The 17,654-nt window shown below is 64.4% G+C and overlaps 1 protein-coding gene across 1 annotated transcript in view; it reads left to right on the top strand.

The window, feature by feature from the left end:
* POLR1A (RNA polymerase I subunit A) overlaps positions 1–9,956 on the top strand; it is a 66,396-nt gene extending 56,440 nt beyond the window's left edge. The window contains exons 27-34 of the mRNA XM_058279042.2: positions 262–419; positions 4,428–4,554; positions 5,388–5,498; positions 5,996–6,280; positions 6,849–7,049; positions 8,208–8,325; positions 8,873–9,037; positions 9,215–9,956. Of these exons, the coding sequence (XP_058135025.1) occupies positions 262–419; positions 4,428–4,554; positions 5,388–5,498; positions 5,996–6,280; positions 6,849–7,049; positions 8,208–8,325; positions 8,873–9,037; positions 9,215–9,315 (1,266 nt within the window). The 3' untranslated portion in view covers positions 9,316–9,956. The remainder of the gene's footprint in view (positions 1–261; positions 420–4,427; positions 4,555–5,387; positions 5,499–5,995; positions 6,281–6,848; positions 7,050–8,207; positions 8,326–8,872; positions 9,038–9,214) is intronic.
* Positions 9,957–17,654: the final 7,698 nt, after the last annotated feature.

Here is a 17,654-nt window from a genome sequence, read left to right as displayed (position 1 = left end):
GCCGACGGTGCCGCCTCCCGGGCGCAGGTGCCCACGGTGACAGCTGCTTTCTCAGCAGACCACTAAGAGGGTTCCTTGTTAGTTCAGCAGCGGCCCCCTGTGCCCAGGGCGGACGCACGCCCCGGCTCTGCTGGCTCCTGCTGAGCAGCCCTGCCTGTGCCCCGAGGGAGCCCCCCAGGCAGAGCCCGTTGGTGATTCCTCGGGGGCCTCGCCAGTGACAACGGCTGCCATCTCCCCTTCCCTCTGTCCGTGTGGTTCCAGGTGCTGGAGAAGGTCGACGTCCAGGAGTCCTTCTGCATGGGGGAAAAGCAGAACAAATTCCGGGTGTACCAGCTGCGGTTTCAGTTCCTGCCCCCGGCTTACTACCAGCAGGAGAAATGCCTGAAGCCCGAGGACATCCTGCGCTTCATGGAAACAAGGTCAGCCACCTTGGCCCTGGGAGCACGTGCTCTCCGCCCCTGGACTCCCAAAGCTTGGGCGCCTTTGCCTAAGTGAGCCCATCGTGGGCAGCGCCCAAAAAACAGCAGGCCCTGCCCCTGGGTCCTGGCTCAAAGCTGGGGACCCCGGCCCCCCAGCTTGGCTCGTCGGTGTGGCTGCATTGGCCGCACATCGCTCCCTGAGCCCCCTGTTGCGTCAAGGGTCTTGTCTTCTCGGGCTTGTAGGCTTTGAGATGCAGACGCGTGCGCGTGATCAAGGGGTGCCTTTGGGTGCCACACTAGTGTGTGGGGTTAGTTTCAGAGGTGACGGGGTTCCAGGCAGCATGACGTGGCTCCTGTTGACGTTGACACCCTGTTCATAACGAGTAGGACAGGTGGCACCTGGTGGCGTTACCTCCAGCTTGCTAAGAGACGTTCCGGCTCTCCTGGGAGGGGGAGTGAGCGGCTCTTCCCCCTCAAGTGGCAGTAGGCATTAGCAGAGCCCAGGCAGCAAGGCCAGGGGGCAGCAGCGGTAGGATTGGCCAGGCTCGGGCCAGCGGTGGGGAGCCAAAGAGGCACGTCTGACTTTTCCAACCCACCCTAACCTGGACTAGGCGGGGGTTGGGGGTCGCGAGCCCAAGTGGACACAGGGCCAAGCGGGTTACAGGCGCCAGTGAGGCAGTTGGGGGCCCCAGCAGACTGGAGAATGCCACACCTGTCCAAGGGGGCAGCCGTCACCGTGTGGGAGCGTGGGCCAGGGCGGCCAGGGCTGCTGCGTTGGTGGAAGAAAAGCCACCGCCACCCCCGCAGACCCCACCCTTGTTTTTTGGTTGCTTGCTTTTACCAACCAGAAGTGTCCTAGTTTCCAAACGCTGCTGAGCGGTTCCTGGTAAGGCCCCAGGCAGAGCTGCTCAGGGAGGAAGAACCCGCGGATGAGCAGAAGGCAGAAGAGCTCCTGCGCACTCAGAGCCCCCAGATGCGCCTGAGAGAGGCCCCTGCGAAACAGGGTCCCAGGGATGGGGGGCCACGAGCGCCCCTGCCCCTCCTCGGGCCGTCTTCCTTCCCTTGGAGACATGAAGGGGCCTCAGCCCTGCCCTCCAAGCAGGAGGGGTTTAGCGCAAACCTCCATGGATGCAGCCCTGGGAGGAGTCGGGCAGCTCCTGCCCCTGTCAACCAGTGCCCTGAACGGAGCTGCGATGGGCTGGAGCTCAGGGACCCCCTGGGCCACGCAAATGCCCCTTCTCCTTCAGTCCCTGTGGCTCCTCTTGAGGCTGGCCGTGTCCCAGGAGACTGCTGCCAGCTCGGAAATTACCTGTGAGGAGTGTAGCACTGCGTGGGTCGGCCCGTCAGAGAAACGGGAGTGAGGGTCACAAGGCCCTCTAATTAGCAGACGGGTGATGGTCTTCTCCATTTCCACCCACCCGCGGCTGAGGCCTACTGCCCGGCAGGTTGGCCGAGGTGTGCACCAGGCTGTGCTTAAATTCCCTCTTTTTTCCCTTTTTTTTTTAGGAGGTGCTGGGGATTGAACCCAGGATCTCGTACATGCTAAGCAGCGCTCAGCCCATGAGCGATATCTACTTTGCTGGATTTGCTTTTACTTGCATCATTTCGTGGATTGAAAGTAGTATTTCTTTGCATCCTTTTTTTCTAAGGCTGGTGAGTGACAGCCCTGGCTTCTCCCCAGCAGCAAAGTACGTTTTCAACTCCTGGTTTATGTTCTGCTGGCACACTTGAAAAGCTGAGATAAAAACCGTGTGCCTGGGCTGCTGGCGCCAGTACTTACTGTGGCCGCAGCAGAATGGGCCTTGGGTCTCGGCCCTGGGTAGAAGTTGTGGCCTAGGAATTGGGGTGCTGTCTGGACTCCTGTCAGGCCTGGGCAGTGAGACAGGCATGGTGAGCCTCTTGGCGCCCACACGGAAACGCTGGGCAGGTGAGCCTCCAAGAAGCTGCCCTCCTCCCCCCCCCCTTCCTCCTCTGCCTCCATCCGTCTCTTATGCCCCTTCGCTTCCAGCTGTGGGAACCTGAGTTCTGCGCTAGGTGGGAGAGGGAAGGGCATGGCGACAGCACACCTCTCAGGTGGAGCGGTGTCAGCACTGCCGGTCCGGAGCAGCTTCCTGGCGGCCCTCGCCTGGACGGCTGCTGTCAGTTGTCTGGAAGGCGGGCCGGGGGTGGCGAAGTGGAAGAAGCCCTGAGCGGCGAGTCGAGGGGCGGAGGTTCTGCCCCCACTCCCCGCTGGCGAGTCGTTTGCCTGGGCTGGGTCGATTTCCCCCTCTGGCTTCAGGCCCTGAGCTGACCAGGTTGGCGTGCTCTGCAGTTCCGCTCTGCAAGTCCAGCTCTCCATACGGCACAGTCGCAGTTGTTGCCCGGCGCTTTCAGAAACCTCTGAGGGCCGTGCTCCCTGTTGGCGATGCGTTCTGTGGGGTGGAGGGCTCTCCACAGCCTGCCCCTCGGACTCCCTTTCCAGTGCCACATTCCGACAGAAAGCAAACCCTGCAGAAAGCCTCATGGCTGGCAGAATCAGAGATCGGCGAGTTCTTTCCTGGCACCCCTTCCCCCCGGGGTCACAGCACCTGCAGTCCTGCGCTTACTCTGCGCTCCCCGTCTCTCATGTTCCCCACCAGTGCTGCTCACAGAAGCAGGCAAGGGGCCTGGAGGGGCAGGCAGGGCTCCTGCACGGAGACCCAGCTGGGAAGATGGCGGAGGCCCCAGCAGGTAGACGTGGGCCCGGGGAAATGGCCCACCGGAACAGCATCGTCCCAGAGGGAGCAGCAGGAGCAAAAGCCCAGAGGCCGCCCGGGGTGGGGGCAGGGGGGCATCGGGCCTGAGGCTGGATGTGGTGGGCTTGAGACGCTAGAGGGGAGGCGCAGCGTCTGCATGAAGCAGGCGGGCCAGGGAGCCACCCCCTGCGGAGGGAGCGGTGTCTGGTGAGCAGCTCTGCCACAGGTCACTTGGGTCCCCTTGCTCCGAGGAGAGCCCATGGGGGAGGCGGGCGTGGCCCCCCCGGGGAAGGAGCAGGGCCTGGCCAGGCTGTCCCTGTGGGCGCGCCGCCCACCCCTCTCCCCAGCCTGCTGCTCCAGCGCCGCTGGCCCTCCCTCCATCCCCAGGCGCGTGAGTGGGCGAGGAAGGAGCCTTGTTTCCTGCCGAGGGCGGAAACCCCAGCAGAATCACAAGTTCAAAGGAAAGAGTCCTCCGAAAACGGGGAGGAGGCAGCCTCCTCTTGTCCCTCGTGTGTAGAGTGAACGTCCCACCAGCCTGTTGCTCAAAAGGAGACTCAGCCCTGAGGGCCGCGCTCCTGTGCCTCGGGCTCTCCACCCGGGCGTGTCCTTGGGTGCTCGGAGTGGGCGGGCGGGAGCCTGGGCGAGGGCCGACCCCGTGTCCTGAAAGCAGCCAAGCTCGTGTGCCGTGAGGGCCTGGCAACGAGGATGGCAAGAGGTGCAGGAGGAGGAGGGCGGCAGGCGGGGCGGGCCCCTGGGCGCTGAGCTTCAGGTGGGTCCTCGGGAGTCAGTTTGTCCTAACCCCTCGGCACGGTGACTGCCACACAGGAAGTCATCCCTGCGCTTGGCTGTTCGGCCAGCTCGTGACCAAGCTGCAGGAGTCAGGCCACGGGCGGGGGGGGCAGTGGGTCCTGGTCCTGGCCTGGCCTGGAGCCCCCTCCTGTAGATCCCGTCACCCTCGCGGCCCCCGCAGCTGCCGTGTCGAGGCCCTGCTCCCCCAGCCCCGTGACAGGTGCGCCCTTGGGGTTCCCCACCTGTGGGGTGCCTGGCCACGCCCATATCTCCCAGACGCGGGCGCTCAGGCTCGGGCCGCCTATCGGGCACGCACGCATGCAGCCAGGCCTGGCTGGCCCTTCCACCCAGCCGTGTGCCCTGCGGACACGCGGGGGGACGAGAGCGTGGCAGCAGGCTGGGCCTCCCCTGCGCAGCCCGGGCAGGCCTGGCGCAGTGGCACGCAGCGGCGTGGCGGGTGGGGCCGTGCTGGGGCTGACGGCTGCCCTGCCCTCTCCTGGCGCAGGTTTTTCAAGCTCCTGGGGGAGGCCATCAAGAGGAAGACCAGCAAGGGCTCGGCTTTCAGGAGCGTCAACGCCCGCAGGGCCACCCAGCAGGACCTGGACAGCGCCGGGGAGCCAGGGAGGGGCACGGTGAGCCGGGCGTGGGGCGAGCCGGGCGCGGGGCGGGGGGACGTGGCGCCGGGCCGGCCAGCACCCCTCTGCAGCATGCGCCTCCCGTTCGAGATGGCAGGAGGGCACACTGCCCTCGGGCGAGCCAGGCCGGGCGCGGGGAGCCACGTGGGGAGCTGCCAGGCATCTGCCGGGTGCGGAGGCTGCCGGCCGCTGGTCTGCTGGGACCCGCGTGAGGACCCGGCTTGCCCCCTCGCCCCCTCGCTCGTCGGGGTAGCCTGGGTGGAGGCGCAGGGCACGGTACAGGCCGGGCCTTCGAACGCGCTCTAGTGTCATCTTGCCCTGCCTGTGGCTTCCCCAGGCCTGGTAAAAGGAGGCCTCCAGGGCCGGGAGAGGCGTTGGAAGCGGGGCTGGGGTGAGCAGCTGCAGGCATGGGGGGCCGCCCTGGGCTCGTTCCTGGGGGCGCCATGACCTGGACCCGCTCGGCCTGCCTGGTGCGTGGGCTCAGCTGAGTCCCCCGGCTCGCCCGTTTCCTCGGCTCTCAGCCAGGGGCTGATCCAGATGGCGCATGTGCCTGCGTCTTTCCTGCCAGGGCCGGGGCGGCTAACGCAAGCGCCAAGGGGCACGGGCTGTTTTCAGGAAGGAAAGGCGCTGTCGGGGTGCGTGTAGAGGAGCGCGTCACACAGGGCGGCACGGACGGGCTGCACGGGGTGGGTGGCGGGTGCAGTCGGGAAGGTAGGAGGTGGGCGTGGTGGGGTTAGGTGAGCAGGGGGCGGGTGGGGACGGGCTCGCGTGGGTTTCCCGAGTCCTGGGTAGTGGGGTGAACCTTCCTCCTATTTCACCCCAAACCTCAGGAGGAGCCGGGAGAGGACGAGGACGCGGAGGGGCGCATAGTGGACGCCGAGGCCGAGGAAGGGGACGCCGATGCCTCTGACGCCAAACGCAAGGAGAAGCAGGAGGAGGAGGTGAGGGGCGCTGGCTGGAGGGGAGGGCAGCCCACGGCCTCCCGCGCCGCCCGCCCGGCGGGGTCACGCCCCGGCGCCACCTCTGCGGCTTTGTCGTGCTGGCAGCGCCTCGGGAGCCTGCAGGGGAGGGTGTGCTTACCGGGAGAGGAGCTGGGAAGGCAGCATCCCTGGACTGGAACCAGACTCGAGGGCCCGGGAGGCTCTGGCTAGAAGTCAGGCCGCCTTCTCTTCTTCTGTAACAAGACAGCACTCCCCTGCCCGCCCCCAAGCCGGTCCCAGCTAGCAGAGCCGCTGCCGAGACAGGGTGAAGGGCCGAGGGGATTCACAGGGGGCAGAGGGCCTCGGTGAGCCAGGAAGGCCGTGTGGAGGGGGGAGGCGGGCCCCGCTGGGGGGGGTTGCCTTTCCCGGGGAGGGCAGGGCCAGGTGGGCCAGCCCCGAGGGGCCCTGTGGGGTCCACAGGCCGGGCCCGAGTGCCAGCCTCGGCCCCGCTTCCCCAGGTGGATTACGAGAGCGAGGAAGAGGAGGAGATGGGGGCAGAGGATGACGATGACGCGCCAGAGGAGGGGGTTGTCGCGGGAGGAGGCCCCGGGGACCACGAGCGGGATGAAGAGGCAGGCTCGGGCCCCGAGGAGGATGCGCCCCCGTCCCAGCCCCGGAAGGCCGCCCACTGCGGGGTGCCTCAGGGAGCAGAGGCCGTGGAGCGCCGCGTGCAGGCCGTGCGCGAGGCCCACACCTTCATAGAGGACTACCGGTACGACGCGGCGGAGAGCCTGTGGTGCGAGGTGAGCGCGCCGGGCCTGGCGGCAGGCCCTCGCCGGAACGCAACCCCACCCCGCGTGGCCCCTCTCCCCACCTGTCCAAGGGCAGCGTCTCCGGGCCGGGAGCGTTCACCTGCGTCCCCTCAATCTACAGCCAACACGCGGGCCCACAGCGCAGGACGGAGGCTGCGTTGCTGCTGGCAGGGGGCACAGCACGTTCTCACCACCCGTGGCCCTGTCCCTGGCTGTGGCCTTGACCCCACAGGCACCTGCCCTGCACACTCTGTAGCTCAGCGGGGCCCAGGGTGTAGCGCTGACGGCAGCCCCTGGGGGGCCGCCCGGAGGCAGCGGGGCCCGTCCAGGCAGGTGCAGGGCTCTGAGGGTGCCGTGGAGTGGGCGCGGCTGTCCCCTGCCTTGCCGACCCTGGTTCCCACGCTGCTCCCCCTCTCCCCTCGAGGCTGGGAGACCAGAGGGGCTGCCCGCTCTGGTCGTGGGCTGCCCTGGGTTCACTCGCCCCCTGCCCAGCTCCTCCCCGTGGGCCTCTGCGGCCGCAGGGCGCCGTCTCCCGGCCCAGCTCTCCTTCCCTCGGCAGGCGACGGTGAAGCTTCCTCTGGTGAAGGTGCACTTCGACATGAGCTCCCTGGTGGTGTCCTTGGCTCACAGCGCCGTCGTCTACGCGACCAGGGGCATCACCAGGTGCCTCCTGAGCGAGACCACCAGCGGGACCAGTGAGAGGGAGCTGCTCCTGGTCACGGAAGGCATCAACCTCGCGGAGCTGTTCAAGTATTCCGAGGTACGCGGCCCCCAGCCACATGCCCCCGCAATGCTTCACGCCCCAGGCCGCTGGGAGGGAGGCTGCAGCCCGTGGCCATCGCCGGCCTTCCGAGCCCCGGTGCTCCTGGGCCAGGTCCCCCACGCCACGCCCGCGTGCCCATTGCCACCTGCCAGGGTTCACGGGGCCTGGCAGCCTGCTGAACGCTCTGCGGGAAGGAAACCTGCTCAGCTTTATCTCACCCAGAGTTTCTTAAGCTCATCTGAGCTCAATTTCTTTCCCCCTGGAAAGTAAGTTTTAAGGAGTACCATGGAAAGCACTGTCTCCTTTGCCGTGTTGGCCGGCCTGGGCTGCCTGCGTTGGTGGTAGAGGAGGCCTGAGGCCCAAGGCAGCCCGCCTGGCCCACCTCACCTGGGCTGCAGAGCCTTGCCCCCCGCCGCTTTCCCCACCACTGGTTCTTCCCCGCGCGGGCCCTGCCAGCTCGCCCGGAGTCTCCCGGGGTGCTCTCAAGCCTGGGCACACATGCTGTCCCCACGGAATGCTGAGGACCCTCCCCCGCGCCACCCTGGTTTGAACCAGGTTTGAGCCGCCAGCTGCCCTCCAAGTCCCCGGGTGCCCCGAGCTCCTCAGCCCCACCTCCCCAGAGGACAGCACTCTGTGGGGCAGGCCCCGTGCTGCCCTCACGGGGTTTGTTTAACCAGGGCCAGGCAGGCCCCAGGTCCCGCTCAGCTGCAGATGGTGCCGGGCGAGGGGGCACCACCCGCCAGCCATAGCGCAAGCCCCCGGAGCCCCTCCAAGCAGCCCGAGGCGGGCCTCAGGTCCCCTGGGAGGCCCGACTGTCCCCACTCCATTCGACGTGGCCTGAGAGTGCCTTGGCCGGGAGTTCCTGACCTAGGGGGCGAGCTTTGACCCCAGCGGACAGGTCTGTTAAAAGCAAGACGACCCTCCCTGCCGTTGACCTTAAATAGGTTCTGAGTCCTCTCCACTCTGGTGGGAAAAGTGACACGCCCCGGGAGCCTGGCGAGCACACCTGCGTCTCTGCCTGCTCTCGGCTCTGCTGATTCCAGGCCACCGCGACCGCCCCGTCACAGCCCCCAGCACGGCAGAGGGTGGGCCTGGGTGGGTGTCCAGAGGGGAGCGGAGGGCCGGGCCTTCTGAGGAGCCCCTCCTCCCCCCCAGGTCCTGGACCTGCGCCGCCTCTATTCCAACGACATCCACGCGATGGCCAGCACGTACGGCATCGAGGCTGCGCTGCGCGTCATCGAGAAGGAGATCAGGGACGTGTTTGCCGTGTACGGTAAGTGGCTGGGGGGAGCCAGCGGGGACCACACTGGACGGCCGGGAGGGGCAGAGGCCGGGCAGCAGTGAGGCCAGCGCAGCGAGGGACTGGCCGCGGGCCCAGCAAAGCCGTGCAGCTTGTGTTCTGGTCTTGGTGTGTGTATGTGGCAGGGTGTTTATTATAAAAATCTACAAATTAAAATTTCCCAACTGGACCACTTTGAAATACTTGATTCTGTGGTGCTCGCTGCACTCGCAGAGTCTTGCCGCCCTCGCCACCCTCCGTCACCCAGCTGTGCCTCCGTCCGCGGTGGCCGTCCCGAGGCGGGGTTGGAGGTGCCTCCTGGCCACGGCCGGCCCTGCCTGCCTCGCCCTTTCACGGGTGAGAACAGTCGGAGCCCTGTGGCCTGGCGGTCAGCACACCGCGTGGAGAGCAGCGCGTGGCCCTTAACATGCCCAGCCGGGGCGCGGCCTGGGGCCCTGGCTCTGACGCCTGCCCGTGCCGGCTGACGCTTCCCACCCTCCCCCTTGTTTCCCTGCGACCCTGGCCTGGCGGCCGGCGACAGGCATTGCGGTCGACCCGCGCCACCTCTCCCTCGTGGCGGATTACATGTGCTTCGAGGGCGTCTACAAGCCGCTGAATCGCTTTGGGATCCGGTCCAGCTCCTCCCCTCTGCAGCAGATGACGTTTGAAACCAGCTTCCAGTTCCTCAAGCAAGCCACCGTGATGGGTGGGTGCCCGGCTCCGGGGTGGGGTCCTCCCACAGGGGCGGTGGTGGGGGCCGTGCGCAGGGGCAGGCCAGGCAGTTGGCGGGACATCTCGAGGGAGCACAGCCCAGTACGCGTGGCCTGGTGTACCCCCGGCTCTGCTCCCCTCAGCCCCTCACGGGCCCTCGCTCCTCCCCAAGGGTCCCACGACGAGCTGCGGTCCCCGTCGGCCTGCATCGTGGTCGGGAAGGTCGTCAAGGGCGGGACAGGCCTCTTCGAGCTCAAGCAGCCCCTGCAGTAGCGGCCGCCACCTGCCCTTTGCTCAGGCCCCTGGACAGGAGACCGGTGTGCGGAGGGCCGTTTCCAGGGCCCATGCTGGACGGGGCCCTGGACTGGCAGCCCGTCTATTCAGGGGCAGGCCCGAGGGGCCCGCTCTGATGCCAGGGGCTCAGAAGTCGCCTGCCAGGCAGCAGCACATGGTCCATTCTTATGAGCAGCCGAGGACGCTGGGAGAGGCACCGCGGTGCCTCCGGCTGCACGGCCTGCTCCTGTGGGCCGCGCCAGCCCCTCGGGGAGGAGTCTCAGAGCCTCTGCAGCGTTCCTTCCTGGGGCCGAATGCAGGCAGCCCATTCCTCCTGCCACCCGACGTCCGCGCCCAGGGCCAAGTGTCCTAGGCCCCCTGAGACCCCAGTGGTGGCCGCCCTGGGGTACCTGACGGCCCCACGCCCGGCCTGCCCCGAGGCTGCCTACCCCCTCTGCCCCGGCACGGCAGTCCGGATCCGTGACAAGAGCCAGCAGGTCCAAGGACGTGTCCCAAGGCTGCCCAGACCCGAGGCCACTGCTGTGTTGGTCTGACTTTACTCTTAATTCAGGCTGAGTCATAAATGTCACTGGAACTAGCTATTTGGGAGCAAAAAATAAAGGACTGGAGGATTTTCCCTGCTCCTGGCCTGTGCCTTCCGCAGCTGGGGCCTGGGGGCCGGGGCCGGGGTCTCTCAGCACAGTCGCGCCCGGCAGGACCTCGGGCCCCTTCCTCTTCTCGTCAGAGGCTAGGGGCATGCTGGGCCCTTGAGGCGGCCCGGCTTCCCCACCCCCGGGCCCGCCCACACGGTTCCCCTTGCAGCCTTGGCCCCGTGTGGAGGGCAGAAGCCCGCGGGGAGGAGCCGGGTGGGGCGGGAGGCTGCCGTGGACTCCTGGGGCTCTCCCTCCCAGCCCTCACCTGCGCCCTTAGCAGGACACCTGGCCGGGACAGGTACCTTGTAGCGAGTCCACTTTGGCTTCCAGAAAAGGAGGCCCACCGTGGGGCCCCACGCCAGGGCCAGCCGCGGGGACAGGCCGCTTCTCTACGCTTTCCTAGTGATGGTCAGACGCTTTCCTAGTGAGCGGGGGCGGCCGGACGGGTGCTGTGGGCTGCCAAGGGCGAGCCCGGAGCGGGGCAGCACTGTCCACCTCGCCTGGACCCCTGGCCTGTGCTGTGCTGTGCTGCAGGGTGACCGCCTGCCCTGCCCGCCCCAGCATGGCCTCCTGTCGCTCTGCCACGAGTGCCTGCCCTCCTGAGGGGGCAGCGTGAAGCGGAGCCCTGGCCAGACAGGCATGCCGCGTTGGCCGCCGCCCCTTGCAGGTCCGTGTTCGTGCCTGTGGGCCTCTGATGAGCAGCCGCGGAGGGCGGCCTTGGCAGTGTAAGTGCACATATTCTCTGGAATTTCTTGCAACTGTAAATGCTTTAGGTGTGTTTGAGTTTTGGAAAAGTGTATCAAAGCTGAACCCAACAGAAAAGGCATGGCAGGCTGCTGGCTCCACGTTGGGTCCGAGCAGCCTGGGCTGGCCGGGGCCACGGGCTGTTCTCAGCCCTGGGTGGCGCCTCGCCTCGCCCACTCGGGTGGCGGCGTCCACACCTGCTCGCTGACTTGCAGTTCATTTTTTTCCCTTCCTTTTTGGGTTTTCAGGAACACCACCAGCATCCCATGGACCCTTGAGTCTGGGATACTTTTTCTGTCCAGAAATGTCCATGGCAGGGGTGCACCTTCCCGTTTCCAGCCGGGAGCCTAGGCTTCCTTTCCTGCAGCGCCCCCTCCTCCCCTAGGCCTCGCTGGCCCCCCCCCAGGGCTATTTCACGCCACTGCTCTCACTTTCTGTTGAAAGTGGCAGTGTCCTGTCCCTGGTCAGATGCCAGAGCCCCTGGCGGCCTGTGCCTGCAGGACCCAGGAAACACTTGTGTCTAGGCTCGCCAGCCTTGGGACGCCGAGCTCACCGCTGAGTTGGGGGGTAGAGGTCTTGAAAAGGCTGCTTAGGGGAAGGGCTGTGCGTCCATCACTCCCCGTTCCACGGACTTGGGCGGCTTCAGCCCGTCACGGCCTTCCCAGGGCAAGACCCTTCCCATTTCAACCACCAAAGCTCCAGACTTCCAAAGTCAGCCCGAGAGTCCCCTTCCTGCCAAGGCCCGCTCCACGCACGTTCCCACCTCCACACACCTCGCAGGTGATGTGTCTCGGGCGCCGCTGGCCTCTGCTGGGCCACAGTCAACATCCTCCGCCCTCAGCTCCTGCTAGGAACGTGGACCTGAAGTCCACGCACTCCAGCTGGCCGAACCTCGCGAGCGATGCATCTTGGGCGGGGTGCGGAGTCCAAAGTCAGACTTGCCCTTGGACCCCAAGAAAGCCAGCCTTCCGTGCCTGTCTCCTCTTCTATGAAGTGATGATCTGGATGAGAGGGTCCATAGGCTCGTGCACAGCTGTAGGTGCTTCTGTACCAAGGGTTCCCAACTCGAGTGCTTTCACCCCCCAGGGCACACTTGGCAACATCTGGAGACAATTTTGTTTGTCACAACTGGGAGGGTGATGCTGGCACCCAGAGAGCTGAGCCATCAGGGTGCTGCTAGACCCCTACGATGCACAGGGAGCCCCAGCCCCACCCCCACCCCCACCCAGTTACCAGACCCCAGAGTCAGCAGTGTCCAGGAGGAGAAACCCTGCCGTGGATGCAGAGGGGATCAGCAGTTTCTTTCACAGCATGGACTCATTTACACATGAGGTGCTCAGATAGGAAAGCAGACTGCCTCGTTTTTTTTTAAGATTTGTTTATTCACCCCCCCCCCCCCCAGTTGTCTGCTCTCTGTGTCCACCTGCACCGTCGGCAGCACTGGGAAACCCTCGGCAACACTGGGAAACGGCACCTCTTTTTGTTGCGTCATCTTGCTGCATCAGCTCTCCGTGTGTGCGGCGCACTCCTGGGTAGGCTGCACTTCTTTTTCACATGGGGCGGCTCTCCTTACGGGGCGCACTCCTTGAGTGTGGGGCTCCCTACATGGCACGGCACTCCTTGCACGCATCAGCACTGCGCATGGGCCAGCTCCACACAGGTCAAGGAGGCCCGGGGTTTGAACCGCGGACCTCCCATGTGGTAGGTGGATGCTCTATCAGTTGAGCTACATCCACTTCCCTGGTGGTTATTTTAATTTGCAGTTCCCGAAGATGCCATCTGAGCATCTTTTCATAAGATTATGGGTGATTCCAGTTTACCTTTTGGGAGTTGTCTGCATCCTTTGCCTGCTCTTTTGGGTTTTATTGTCAATTTGCAAGCACTCAGATTACAGGCAGCCTTTGTCATCTGTATTAAACATTCCCCATCCCCAACCAAGCGAATGAGTTCACAGGCCAAGGCCCTGAGCCCGGGGCTGCAGTAAGACCCTCCAGTTAGCTGAGGTCCACAGGTAGTAAAAGCTGCCCGTGGTTAGGGGCACACAAGGGCTACACCTGCGGTGGGAGCCTGCGTGTGCTGGAGGGCTTGTGACGAGAGCAGGAAACCGCCAGGGTCGGAAGCAGAAGCAGCCCTGCCCTCCTGGGTGGCGGCTGCTCGGCTGGCTCTGGCCTCAGAAGCCCGCCCTTGCCTGGGGCCCACCGTGCGCAGGTGCTGGCACAGGCCCTGGCACGTGCGCCTTCCAGAGGGACGTTAGGAGCCTCCTCGTTCAGCTGAGAAAACTAAGGCAAAAACCCAGTGCCTTGTCCAAGGGCTGGTTATGTGGCGGAGCCCGTCTTGGAAGTGGGGCGGCCAGCTTGAGTGAGGCTCTTCATCTTGTGTCGCTGCGCCCCCTTGCATGTGTGGACTGAGGAGGGGATGTTCATGGGCAGCCTCCCCAGGCCACAGGGAGGGGTGGGGGGCAGGGCTGGCAGCGCCCAAACGAGCCTGGACCAGCGAACACCCTGCCTTCGCCTGACCGCATGGAGAGCCCCAAGCTACGGCCACATCCAGGAAGAGGTGACTCGGAGGAATCTGAGCAAAACGCAGGGAGACCTGAGGGTGCACAGCAGGAAGGAATCCGGGACCGGAGGGCACCTGCGAGTGAGCTGTCCTGCTTACGAAGGACTAGCCCACCACAGCCTTGGCCCCCTCTCCGTTGAAGAGACCCAGGGAAGGCAGAGCCAGCCTTGATGAGAACGCCAGGTCCAGAGCCCTGCCAGGGCTGGCCATGTGTGCCTCCCCTGCCTCTAGGACAAGGACGGGTCCCAGGTCCCAGGGAGAGGGTTGGTGGGCTACCGCCTCCCCGAGGAAAGAGGGGCCCCGACGGCGGAGCCAGGTCGAAGAGGGAGGGCAACTCCATGCAAGCCAGTGAGCGGGTCTGTGGGAAGGTGGCCTGCGGGGTCCTTCAGGGGGGACGCGAGGGCCCCGGCACAGTGAAAGAGGAGCTGAACGACTGCCCACCTGCGGGCGGGGCCGGCTCCGGGCCTCCCGGGCCCTCCCGGGCCCTCCCAGCTGCTCCTGCCCCAGCCAGCCCTCCACCCTCCACCCTCCTCCCGGCCCTCCGCCCTCCTCCCGGTCCCTCCGCCCTCCTCCCCGGCCCTCCGCCCTCCTCCCGATCCCTCCGCCCTCCTCCCCGGCCCTCCGCCTTCCTCCTGGGCCTCGCAGGCCCTCCTGGCTGCTCCTGCCCCAGGGTGGTGCTCCTCCACCCTCCACCCTCTTCTCCGACTTCCACCCTCCTCCCTGCCCTCCACCCTCCTCCTGGGCCCTCTGGGCCTTTCCTGCCCCAGCCTGCCCTCCACCCTCCTGCCGGCCCTCCTTCCTCCTCCCCAGCCCTCCACCCTCCTCCAGGCCCTCTGCTCTCCTCCCGGGCATCTCAGGCCCTCCCGGCCTCTCCTGCCCCAGCCAGCCCTCCACCCTTCGCCCTCCTCCCCGGCCCTCCGCCATCCTCCCAGGCATCCCAGGCCCTCCCGGCCTCTCCTGCCCCAGCCGGCCCTCCACCCTCCTCCCGGGCCCTCCCGGCCGCTCCTGTCCCAGTCCCCCGGCCCGGGCCTCCCCCACGGCGGCCGGGCTGCCTTGGCCAGGCCCTCCCCGCCTAGAGGCCACCTTCCGGAGGCGGAGGCTCTTTCTCTGTGGTCCTCATTTTCAATGTTTGATAAATGTTGGCCAAAAAAAAGGAGGAGCGCAGAGGAAGAAAGGAGGACAGGGCGGAGACAGGGTGGACAGAGGGCAGGAGTCCCGTGACCGGGTCACTCAAAGACGCCCCTTCCTCCTCCGCCTGTCTCCTGGCCAGCGGGTCCCACAGCTTCCGGGAACTGTTAGAGACGCGGGTTCTGGACCCCCCAGACCTGCCTCGGAGCTGGGGGCGGGCTGGCCGTGGAGAGCCCGGGCGCCGGTCCTGCTCCTGCCTGAGAGCCCCCGCCCTGGACCCCACCCAGGGAGCTCCTGACCTCATTTCGGCCTGCCCTGTGTCCAGCTAACATTGGGAGTTCTATCATTGAGGAAGAAGGAAAAAACCTGACTTCTTTCCAGTGACAATGCATTGTCTCCATCACAGCTCCCAGTGCCCTTTCTCCCTTTCTAATTTTCACTTAAAAAACAAAGTAAAAACTCGGACTGTCCCAGAGCACAGGGCCACCCAGCTAGAAGGCTGTACCGGCTAGCTTCCTAGGCACGTGTGGCTCTGTAACTAAATTCTGACCGAGAAGATGGAAGTGCAGCGGGGCCGCTGGGAAGTCTCCTGAACAAGAAGGGAGCAGGTCTTCCTCCCTTCTGCTGCCTGGCCGGAGCTCTCGCAGCCATCTTGGGCCTTGACAACTGAGACCACTGGCCGGGAGAGAAGAAGAAATGAGCCAGAGAAGCATGAATCCCTGACGGGCTTCGTGGAGCTGCCCCCGGCCCCAGTTGCCTAAGCGCAGACGTCCTCTGATGAGGGAGAGCAATCAGCGGATCGCTGTCTTGTAGGTTTTTCCGTCTCATGTAGGTGAATCGAGGCCCGACACGGGCGCCCTCTGGGTTCTCACTCCGGCACTCTGAGACGTCCCGACGGGCAGCCTGGAGGGAGGCGTGCGGAGGCAGGCGCTTCTGGGCAGGGTGGGATCTGGCCCTGCCCGGCCTCAGGAGAACCTGCTCCCAGGAGACCCTGCCCCTGTCGAGGGACGCCCACCCATCTAACAGGTCGTATGGACCAAAAACTCTGAGGCCTCCCCTCGTCCTGGTCCTCGGAGCCGAGCGCTCGGCAGAGGCGTCCTGCCCCCGGCCCCTCCGCCCCCCCGGGCCTTCAGGGAGCAGCTGCCACCCCGCCACCCGCCTCGCCCACCTTCCCTGCCTGCCCGCCACCCTCACCCCCAGCCCCCAGCCCGCTTTTCCCGCAGCCAGTTCCCACGGCCCCGGCCGACCCCCACTGGGAGGGAAGGGCCTGGAGTGCAGCTGCGCCGCGTGGTGGAGGGGCCCCGGGGCCCGCGCTCTGTGGGGGCCTGGCCTGCAGGCGGGTTCCCGAGGCCCGAGGAACACCCGAGAAAGCCTGGCCGTGACTCCCCAGCTGCTAACGGGCCCTCCCACGAGCCCACCCTGAGGGCTCTCGGCCTCCTCGGCCTCTTCATGGAGGGTCCGCCGGCCCCGCCGAGCAGGACGCCGGCCCGGGAGCGCAGCCACAGGGGGCTCGGGTCTCCCCGGCCGGGTGGCCAGGGTGGTCATCAGTGGCCGAGCAGTGGCCAGGCGCAGGCTCAGGGCCCGCTCTCGAGCTGGAGAAAGTCCCATCTCGCGGGAAGGACCCTGGCGGGTCCCTGTTGGAGAAAAACGGCACTTACTAGGACATGGAGACTGGTTGACTATAGACAAAGATTTATTGAGAGGTTCACCCAATGGAGGGGGTCTGAAGAACAGACTTCAACCCACTCCTGGAAGGGGGGACTTGAATTTATACAGAACTTTCCTAGGTGGGGAATGATAGTTAGTGGGAGGGGGTCGAGGGTCCGAGTGAGGTGCAGGGGCCAACAGGAAGCCCTAGAGGTGAGAACTTGCCCGACAGTGACTAGGCGAGAGTGGGCTGGGGAGTCATGGTTCCTGGAATGCTGCAGGAGCAGGTGCTTCTTTGATCTGTAGGGATTTTATCTCCCTCTGATATGCAGGTGGGGAAGGTTTCCATTTCCCTTTGCCCCCGTCTCTGTGTGGTTTCTCTGTTTAACCTGTGGGGTAGTGCCGTGCCCTTGGACACGTAGGCTTATGGGGGGTGGGGTTAGCCTTTCCTAGTGCACATCAGGGGAAACTGAGCCACAGCTTGTTGATTACTGCAAACCTCTAACAGTCCTCTCCAGGGGCCTCCTGACTCTTTCACCAGGTTGTTTCTTGTTGACTGCGTGGGAAAGTCTTGTTTTCCACATTCCTCTTCTGCCCGGCATTCGCCTTCTCCCGTGGGCTCCTGGGAGGGGGCTCGGGGCTGGGCAAGGGGTGCCAACCAAGGCAGCTCTCTAGCTCTCACCACCGACACGGCAGCCCTTCTGTCCTTGCAGAGCCCCAGTTTCAACCCCGAGCGACACAATTGGTTTCAGACCCTGACCAGTGACGTCATGTGAGGAGGCTTCTGGGGAAACAAAGGCACCTAGCCAATAAGGAAGGCGGTGCCCGGGGAGAGGGGGCAATCCACCCCCTTCCCTTCCTGCTGTGCACAGAAGCCCCTGTGAGAGTGCGGGGCTGTGGCAGCCATCTTGCCACCACTCGCGAGGCCATACAACGTAGAAATCTGACATGGCCGAGTCTGCTGTGACCAGTTTTGGGTCTGCATTGAATTTTAAAGTTAATCGGTGGTCATTATGCTTATCATTTTACAGGGGAATGATGCCTTTTGCTGTATTCCTAATTTTTAAAAATCTGCACAGTCCTCATATAAATTGAGTAAATGAGATTGAGATCAAGGAAGTCAAAGCAAGTTAATTATCAACAGAACGGGTGGGTAAGATCAATTGCCTGTGTCAAATATAATTTACAACTCTATGTGAACAAACTCGCTACAGCAGATATACTCGGGTCGCAAGGTTATACCTCAGTCATCCTTAGAATTCTTATAGCAAACTTTATTGCAGAAAAACTCTTTGCCATTCTCAGTGAAAAGACTTAGACACTGAATTTTAGGATGATAAAAATTAGAGTTAAAATGTTTTAAATTAGAGATGTTGTGAGTTTACAAAACAATTATGTGTCTCATCCAGGATCCCCATACTTCGCCCTACTACCAACTTACATTATTGTGACACGTTTGTTAAAATGATGAAGGAGCATCATCGTATTACTGCTAACTATAGTCCATAGCTTATATTTGTTGTATTTTTTCCACAAACCATCCTGTTATTAATACCAGGTATTAGCACTATACATTTGTTACACTTCCTGGGTCTTATTTGTACTAAC

The sequence above is a fragment of the Dasypus novemcinctus genome, chromosome 17 (assembly GCF_030445035.2).
Source record: "Dasypus novemcinctus isolate mDasNov1 chromosome 17, mDasNov1.1.hap2, whole genome shotgun sequence".
Classification (NCBI taxonomy): domain Eukaryota; kingdom Metazoa; phylum Chordata; class Mammalia; order Cingulata; family Dasypodidae; genus Dasypus; species Dasypus novemcinctus.
Note: the sequence above shows the minus strand (reverse complement) of the source record. Positions and strands in the feature narration are given on the sequence as shown.